Here is a 9,961-nt window from a genome sequence, read left to right on the forward strand (position 1 = left end):
ACGAGGCAAAAAGGAAATCGATGGATCGAGTGAACGTTAAGTATTGTGAGTTGTTTAACCAATATTATCACTTAAACATATATTATATTCTATAAATATTTTGAAACAAATTTCTGTAACTCTTCCAAAACTTTAAAGGATTATTTAGTTTTCCCAAACTTTTCCAGGCCTGGAAATTGCTATTTTAACATTCCATGACTTTTCCAGGTTTTCCATGATCGTACGAACCCCTGAATGCACTTCTCTGAAACGATGTAAGTAAAAGGTTCTCTCAGACTCAGAAGAAGAGCTCAGCATCTGAAGCTTCAGTGTGACAGCACAGCAAAAACTGGAGTGCAAGTTCAAAAATGTGGATTAAAAAAAGGCAGAAAACAAAGAAACCTCAAAGAAACCCTGCTGGGGAATCCTCCAGGAACAGCAGACACCAAATAAGATCAAAATAAATACTTTTAATAACATGGGGGTTTTGCATTGCATATCTTACTTACCTCTGTAAGTCAACGGCCCCTGCGTCACAGAGCTCAGTGAATACTGGAATGGTAAACATTACAAATACATTTGCTCAGATATACCGGATAAACATGTATTAAGCCACACATCAGCTTTATAAACCTCCCATCAGGACTGAGACGCCACAGCTGGTGCTCACAGTCAAAACACCTCGAGAAGCAACACAATTTCCAGCGCTTTTACAGTCATTTATTCAAATGAATATTGGTACCGTAATATCGTCGACACAGTATTCATCAAGGCCCAGGAGACGCGATCTGTGTTTCTGTGATGACAAAGACTGAACAGTGACAGCACTGCATCAACCAGGAGAACTGGAGTATTATATGATCATTTTCATTGACACTTTACAAAAAAAGTGATCTGTAAAAATAATTAGATCCTAAGTCAGATTAACAAGTCACATATATCTACACCGAAAGACAATTGCAGTTTATATATCAAAAAGTATCTAACAATTATGCAGACATAAGTTATCCCAGGTAAACACTACAGATTCAAACCATCCAATGTCCTCCATGTTGGGAAGATAAACCAGTCGATGTTCTCATCCAGCTTGAAGACAAATAATATTTTGTTGAATTTGTATTACTGTTGAATGTAGTTTAATGTTTAATTTAATAAATGTATACTTATTATTATAATAATAAGTATATATGTATATATATATATATATATATATATATATATATATGCACACACACACACACACATACAAACACTATACTATACACACGATGCTTTTGGGTAACGTTGTTGCCCTAGTTATTTGTGTGATATGGTGAGTGAAGTTACACGATCTTATTTTTAAAATACTTCCTTTTAACATCACACTAAAAGCCACTTAGAATTAAAAATTGTAATTAAAATTAAAACAGAAAAAAAAGTATATTGCCTGAACCGCGGAGATGAAAACCCGCTAGAATCGACGTCATGACTTGACGCCACTAACCAATGAGAAGAGATGTGGGCGGGACGAGACGTGCAGCCCCGCCCCCAGATGCAGCCCCGCCTCTATCAACGTCATCACTTTGCCACTAAGCAATGCAGGCCCGCCCCGATCTGCAGGCTGCAGCCAGGTGCCTGTCGAGGAGCGCGGCGTGCGTGTGACGTCACGAGCGGAGCTCGCGTGCGCGAATATGGCGGTTCCTGCGACGACGAGCGACTTCAAGAAAAGTGCTGAAAGTTATGAAATAAAAGGAAGACATGGCGAGAACCAACACTAAAACACTGCGGAAGAGTGCAGGGAATGTTCGGTGAGGAAACGAGCCCGACAGGAGAGGCATAAAGACTGCGCGGAGAGCGTTTATATTCGCCTCAGGATAGAGAGAGAGAGAGAGAACTGCACGCGGAAGTGACGAGAGACTCAACTACAACTCCAACTAACTCCAACTATACACTACAAGTCAGAGTTACACGAACCGAGGGTTTAGTCGGGATAACACCGCGTGTGAGAGTTTCTGTGAGAGTACAGACTCTATTTTACACCTACATGTGTTTAATTAGCTGAAATCTCATCAACGTTATTTAAGTTACCGCAGTGACGTCGATGTGCTTGTTTACAGCCGCTGCAAACGTAATTAAATAGTTATTACTACATGTAGTAACATGAACGACACTACTAATCAGTCTTGACAATCACTATCGAAGATCTGCTATTTAAAAGTTATTGTTGGACATTTCTTCAAGTGAATAACGATGATAATTGACTGTAGTTTCATGCACATCAGCATATCTGAGCGAATTATTGACACGTCTGATGTGGCCTGGAGATATTCATATTAGCGTGACGTCACTATGATTGACAGCTCATCAGCACAACCCTCCTGTTGATCATGTGGAGGTTTCAGTGACGTCATCATCGTGAAGACTGATGTTACGTCCTCCTCTGACACGTGAGAATGACATTATTATTATTGTTGATATACATTATTATTACAATATTAATACAATATTATTATGAGTACATAGTGTATAGTGTGTCGTTTGGGACACGGCTTATGTCTACTCTTATGCACTTAAAGCTTTTAAACCTGTGATCTGTGGTTAGACCCGCACAGGCTTCTGGATCTGGCTGTGGATGCGTGACCGGCGCTGGACTCTGACTCGTCGGGACCGGGATCCGGTGTGTGTGTGTGTGTGTGTGTGTCGGGCCCTTATGGGGCAGCAGCCGGGGAAGCCCGTCGGGGACCAGCGGAGACCGAGTCTGCCGGCGCTGCCCTTCATCAAGGCCTCGGGGAAGCGGGAGGCGGCGCGGCCCGGAGCGCAGAACTGCAATGTGTTCACCGTTCACGGTCAGTCCAGGCGCATGCATTTGTGTTCAGGTCACATGAGCGTGTTGTGAGTCCACCTTCATATGTTTGCAGTGATGCATGTGTTCAGGTCACATGACAGTGTTGTGAGGTCACATGAGCGTGTTGTGAGGTCACATGAGCGTGTTACGAGGTCACATGACAGTGTTGTGAGTCCACCTTCACATGTTTGCAGTGATGCATGTGTTCAGGTCACATAAGCGTGTTGTGGTGTCACATGAGCGTGTTGCGAGGTCACATGACAGTGTTGCGAGGTCACATGACAGTGTTGTGAGGTCACATGAGCATGTTGTGAGTCCACCTTCACATGTTTGCAGTGATGCATGTGTTCAGGTCACATAAGCGTGTTGTGAGGTCACATGAGCGTGTTGCGAGGTCACATGACAGTGTTCTGAGGTCACATGAGCGTGTTGCGAGGTCACATGACAGTGTTGCGAGGTCACATGACAGTGTTGTGAGGTCACATGAGCATGTTGTGAGTCCACCTTCACATGTTTGCAGTGATGCATGTGTTCAGGTCACATAAGCGTGTTGTGAGGTCACATGAGCGTGTTGCGAGGTCACATGACAGTGTTCTGAGGTCACATGAGCGTGTTGCGAGGTCACATGACAGTGTTCTGAGGTCACATGACAGTGTTGTGAGGTCACATGACAGTGTTGTGAGGTCACATGACAGTGTTGTGAGTCCACCTTCACATGTTTGCAGTGATGCATGTGTTCAGGTCACATAAGCGTGTTGTGAGGTCACATGAGCGTGTTGCGAGGTCACATGACAGTGTTCTGAGGTCACATGAGCGTGTTGCGAGGTCACATGACAGTGTTGTGAGGTCACATGAGCATGTTGTGAGTCCACCTTCACATGTTTGCAGTGATGCATGTGTTCAGGTCACATAAGCGTGTTGTGAGGTCACATGAGCGTGTTGCGAGGTCACATGACAGTGTTCTGAGGTCACATGAGCGTGTTGCGAGGTCACATGACAGTGTTGTGAGGTCACATGAGCATGTTGTGAGTCCACCTTCACATGTTTGCAGTGATGCATGTGTTCAGGTCACATAAGCGTGTTGTGAGGTCACATGACAGTGTTCTGAGGTCACATGAGCGTGTTGCGAGGTCACATGACAGTGTTCTGAGGTCACATGACAGTGTTGCGAGGTCACATGACAGTGTTGTGAGGTCACATGAGCATGTTGTGAGTCCACCTTCACATGTTTGCAGTGATGCATGTGTTCAGGTCACATAAGCGTGTTGTGAGGTCACATGACAGTGTTCTGAGGTCACATGAGCGTGTTGCGAGGTCACATGACAGTGTTCTGAGGTCACATGAGCGTGTTGCGAGGTCACATGACAGTGTTCTGAGGTCACATGACAGTGTTGCGAGGTCACATGACAGTGTTGTGAGGTCACATGAGCATGTTGTGAGTCCACCTTCACATGTTTGCAGTGATGCATGTGTTCAGGTCACATAAGCGTGTTGTGAGGTCACATGACAGTGTTCTGAGGTCACATGAGCGTGTTGCGAGGTCACATGACAGTGTTCTGAGGTCACATGAGCGTGTTGCGAGGTCACATGACAGTGTTGTGAGGTCACATGACAGTGTTGTGAGGTCACATGACAGTGTTGTGAGTCCACCTTCACATGTTTGCAGTGATGCATGTGTTCAGGTCACATGAGCGTGTTGCGAGGTCACATGACAGTGTTGTGAGGTCACATGATCGTGTTGTGAGGTCACATGAGCGTGTTGCGAGGTTACATGACAGTGTTGTGAGTCCACCTTCACATGTTTGCAGTGATGCATGTGTTCAGGTCACATAAGCGTGTTGCGAGGTCACATGACAGTGTTCTGAGGTCACATGAGTGTGTTGTGAGGTCACATGACAGTGTTGTGAGTCCACCTTCACATGTTTGCAGTGATGCATGTGTTCAGGTCACATAAGCGTGTTGCGAGGTCACATGACAGTGTTCTGAGGTCACATGAGCGTGTTGTGAGGTCACATGAGCGTGTTGCGAGGTTACATGACAGTGTTGTGAGGTCACATGATCGTGTTGTGAGGTCACATGAGCGTGTTGCGAGGTCACATGACAGTGTTGTGAGGTCACATGATCGTGTTGTGAGGTCACATGACAGTGTTGTGAGGTCACATGATCGTGTTGTGAGGTCACATGACAGTGTTGTGAGTCCACCTTCACATGTTTGCAGTGATGCATGTGTTCAGGTCACATAAGCGTGTTGTGAGGTCACATGAGCGTGTTGCGAGGTTACATGACAGTGTTGTGAGGTCACATGAGTGTGTTGTGAGGTCACATGACAGTGTTGTGAGTCCACCTTCACATGTTTGCAGTGATGCATGTGTTCAGGTCACATAAGCGTGTTGCGAGGTCACATGACAGTGTTCTGAGGTCACATGAGCGTGTTGTGAGGTCACATGAGCGTGTTGCGAGGTTACATGACAGTGTTGTGAGGTCACATGATCGTGTTGTGAGGTCACATGAGCGTGTTGCGAGGTCACATGACAGTGTTGTGAGGTCACATGATCGTGTTGTGAGGTCACATGACAGTGTTGTGAGGTCACATGATCGTGTTGTGAGGTCACATGAGCGTGTTGCGAGGTCACATGACAGTGTTCTGAGGTCACATGAGCGTGTTGCGAGGTCACATGAGCGTGTTGCGAGGTCACATGACAGTGTTGTGAGGTCACATGACAGTGTTGTGAGGTCACATGACAGTGTTGTGAGTCCACCTTCACATGTTTGCAGTGATGCATGTGTTCAGGTCACATAAGCGTGTTGTGAGGTCACATGACAGTGTTGTGAGGTCACATGATCGTGTTGTGAGGTCACATGAGCGTGTTGTGAGGTCACATGATCGTGTTGTGAGGTCACATGAGCGTGTTGCGAGGTTACATGATCGTGTTGTGAGGTCACATGAGCGTGTTGCGAGGTCACATGACAGTGTTCTGAGGTCACATGAGCGTGTTGCGAGGTCACATGAGCGTGTTGCGAGGTCACATGACAGTGTTGTGAGGTCACATGACAGTGTTGTGAGGTCACATGACAGTGTTGTGAGTCCACCTTCACATGTTTGCAGTGATGCATGTGTTCAGGTCACATAAGCGTGTTGCGAGGTCACATGAGCGTGTTGCGAGGTCACATGATCGTGTTGTGAGGTCACATGAGCGTGTTGCGAGGTCACATGACAGTGTTGTGAGGTCACATGATCGTGTTGTGAGGTCACATGAGCGTGTTGCGAGGTCACATGACAGTGTTCTGAGGTCACATGAGTGTGTTGCGAGGTCACATGACAGTGTTGCGAGGTCACATGACAGTGTTGTGAGGTCACATGACAGTGTTGTGAGGTCACATGACAGTGTTGTGAGGTCACATGAGCGTGTTGCGAGGTTACATGACAGTGTTGTGAGGTCACATGCGTGTGTTGTGAGGTCACATGACAGTGTTGTGAGTCCACCTTCACATGTTTGCAGTGATGCATGTGTTCAGGTCACATAAGCGTGTTGCGAGGTCACATGACAGTGTTCTGAGGTCACATGAGCGTGTTGTGAGGTCACATGAGCGTGTTGCGAGGTCACATGACAGTGTTGTGAGTCCACCTTCACATGTTTGCAGTGATGCATGTGTTCAGGTCACATAAGCGTGTTGCGAGGTCACATGACAGTGTTGTGAGGTCACATGATCGTGTTGTGAGGTCACATGAGCGTGTTGTGAGGTCACATGACAGTGTTGTGAGTCCACCTTCACATGTTTGCAGTGATGCATGTGTTCAGGTCACATAAGCGTGTTGCGAGGTCACATGACAGTGTTCTGAGGTCACATGAGCGTGTTGTGAGGTCACATGAGCGTGTTGTGAGGTCACATGACAGTGTTGTGAGTCCACCTTCACATGTTTGCAGTGATGCATGTGTTCAGGTCACATAAGCGTGTTGTGAGGTCACATGAGTGTGTTGTGAGGTCACATGACAGTGTTGTGAGTCCACCTTCACATGTTTGCAGTGATGCATGTGTTCAGGTCACATAAGCGTGTTGCGAGGTCACATGACAGTGTTCTGAGGTCACATGAGCGTGTTGTGAGGTCACATGACAGTGTTGTGAGTCCACCTTCACATGTTTGCAGTGATGCATGTGTTCAGGTCACATAAGCGTGTTGCGAGGTCACATGAGCGTGTTGCGAGGTCACATGATCGTGTTGTGAGGTCACATGAGCGTGTTGCGAGGTCACATGACAGTGTTGTGAGGTCACATGATCGTGTTGTGAGGTCACATGAGCGTGTTGCGAGGTCACATGACAGTGTTCTGAGGTCACATGAGCGTGTTGCGAGGTCACATGACAGTGTTGCGAGGTCACATGACAGTGTTGTGAGGTCACATGACAGTGTTGTGAGGTCACATGACAGTGTTGTGAGGTCACATGAGCGTGTTGCGAGGTTACATGACAGTGTTGTGAGTCCACCTTCACATGTTTGCAGTGATGCATGTGTTCAGGTCACATAAGCGTGTTGCGAGGTCACATGACAGTGTTCTGAGGTCACATGAGCGTGTTGTGAGGTCACATGAGCGTGTTGCGAGGTCACATGACAGTGTTGTGAGTCCACCTTCACATGTTTGCAGTGATGCATGTGTTCAGGTCACATAAGCGTGTTGCGAGGTCACATGACAGTGTTGTGAGGTCACATGATCGTGTTGTGAGGTCACATGAGCGTGTTGCGAGGTTACATGACAGTGTTGTGAGTCCACCTTCACATGTTTGCAGTGATGCATGTGTTCAGGTTAGGGCTGCACGTTTTCAAGTTTTTCATTAACCGTTAACCGAGGCCCTTAGCGGTTAATACTCGGTTAACCGTGCGCGCCGCAACCCCGAGATAGGCATAATTTGCGGGTGGGACATGTCCCCACCACTTTTTCTAAGGTCGATATCCCCACCACTTTTGAAACATCTCGCGGCACGAATACCAATACAAATAAACCAAACATCTCCAGTTAACTAGCAGAGCATTCATTTCGTTCGTTGTTTTTTTTTAGGCGATCTATCTAGCGCTGAAATGTTTTGTTTTTTAAATCAAGTGATCAAAGTGCTCGTTGCCGCTGCGATCGAGAAGGGTCTTGTAAAACGTGCTGAGGTATTATTAATTCGTGGCCACGAAACAATTCACCTGAATATTCACCAATTCACAAAAAAAAAAAAGGAATAAAAAGCTGTACGAGAATAGTCGGCCTTCACTGAAGAGCTATCTTCACAGGTAAGAAAAACAGTTTAATAATTATTATTCATTCGTGGCCACGAAATAATTCACCTGAATATTCACCAATTCACAAAAAATAGGTCTAGCATTCACTAATAGTATCAAACTGTTTTTGGCCACGTTGTAATTCGTTAAATCAAAATGAGGGAGGGAATTAGTTCAACGTGTCCACGATTTATTAAAACGAGGGAACAAATAAGTCGTCGTAACAACTAATTATTTAGATCAGTGGACAGGGCGCATAAGAACAAACAGTGAGAGAGCCCCGGCCGCGCGCGCGCGCACTCTCACCGCCTTCAAACAACACGAGCGCTGCATTGCTCTCTCTCCCTCGCGCATATCAACACAATAGTAAAAGGTCGGAAGACCGATTGTGTTTTATAGATTAGTAGTTTGTTCATATAAAGTGTTTGATTAGCAAGTACGTTTAGGAAATGCATAATACAAATTGTATGGGTTAATGTAACGGTAAACGGACTCTGCGAGTAAAACTGTTGTGATGAAACTGCGCATGCGCGGGGTAAAACTGCTGGGGTACAGCTGTGGCTCTGCGGCTCTGCAGACAGATATTATTGTGCTGCGATCAGTGGCGCGGATACTATGTTTGTTTCTGGCTCGCGCACAGCCTTCACTCTCGGACGCGCGCTTTCTTTGCCCGCTTCATATTAGAAAACTGGTCTAGCGGTCTCTGGTGGTGCAAAAATGTATTACAACTAAATTCAATGCACGCCATTGACGCCACTTAACCGAGCAAAATGTTTCACTCGGTTACGCAATTTTTAACGGTTAATCGGTTAATCGGTTAACCATGGACACCCCTAGTTCAGGTCACATAAGCGTGTTGTGAGGTCACATGAGTGTGTTGTGAGGTCACATGACAGTGTTGTGAGTCCACCTTCACATGTTTGCAGTGATGCATGTGTTCAGGTCACATAAGCGTGTTGCGAGGTCACATGACAGTGTTCTGAGGTCACATGAGCGTGTTGTGAGGTCACATGACAGTGTTGTGAGTCCACCTTCACATGTTTGCAGTGATGCATGTGTTCAGGTCACATAAGCGTGTTGTGAGGTCACATGAGCGTGTTGCGAGGTCACATGACAGTGTTCTGAGGTCACATGAGCGTGTTGCGAGGTCACATGAGCGTGTTGCGAGGTCACATGAGCATGTTGTGAGGTCACATGAGCGTGTTGTGAGGTCACATGAGCGTGTTGTGAGGTCACATGAGTGTGTTGTGAGGTCACATGACAGTGTTGTGAGTCCACCTTCACATGTTTGCAGTGATGCATGTGTTCAGGTCACATAAGCGTGTTGTGAGGTCACATGACAGTGTTCTGAGGTCACATGAGCGTGTTGTGAGGTCACATGAGTGTGTTGTGAGGTCACATGAGCGTGTTGCGAGGTCACATGACAGTGTTCTGAGGTCACATGAGCGTGTTGTGAGGTCACATGAGTGTGTTGTGAGGTCACATGACAGTGTTGTGAGTCCACCTTCACATGTTTGCAGTGATGCATGTGTTCAGGTCACATAAGCGTGTTGCGAGGTCACATGACAGTGTTCTGAGGTCACATGAGCGTGTTGTGAGGTCACATGACAGTGTTGTGAGTCCACCTTCACATGTTTGCAGTGATGCATGTGTTCAGGTCACATAAGCGTGTTGTGAGGTCACATGAGCGTGTTGCGAGGTCACATGACAGTGTTCTGAGGTCACATGAGCGTGTTGCGAGGTCACATGAGCGTGTTGCGAGGTCACATGAGCATGTTGTGAGGTCACATGAGCGTGTTGCGAGGTCACATGACAGTGTTGTGAGTCCACCTTCACATGTTTGCAGTGATGCATGTGTTCAGGTCACATAAGCGTGTTGCGAGGTCACATGACAGTGTTG

General features: G+C 46.5%; 1 protein-coding gene across 1 annotated transcript in view; it reads left to right on the plus strand.

Moving 5' to 3' along the window:
* The first annotated feature begins 1,587 nt into the window (after window positions 1–1,587).
* abl1 (c-abl oncogene 1, non-receptor tyrosine kinase) overlaps window positions 1,588–9,961 on the plus strand; it is a 43,000-nt gene continuing 34,626 nt past the window's right edge. Inside the window, exons 1-2 of the mRNA XM_084114166.1 lie at window positions 1,588–2,405; window positions 2,561–2,804. Of these exons, the coding sequence (XP_083970292.1) occupies window positions 2,591–2,804 (214 nt within the window). The 5' untranslated portion in view covers window positions 1,588–2,405; window positions 2,561–2,590. The remainder of the gene's footprint in view (window positions 2,406–2,560; window positions 2,805–9,961) is intronic.

This window comes from Abramis brama (genome assembly GCF_963993115.1).
Source record: "Abramis brama genome assembly, chromosome: 5".
Classification (NCBI taxonomy): domain Eukaryota; kingdom Metazoa; phylum Chordata; class Actinopteri; order Cypriniformes; family Leuciscidae; genus Abramis; species Abramis brama.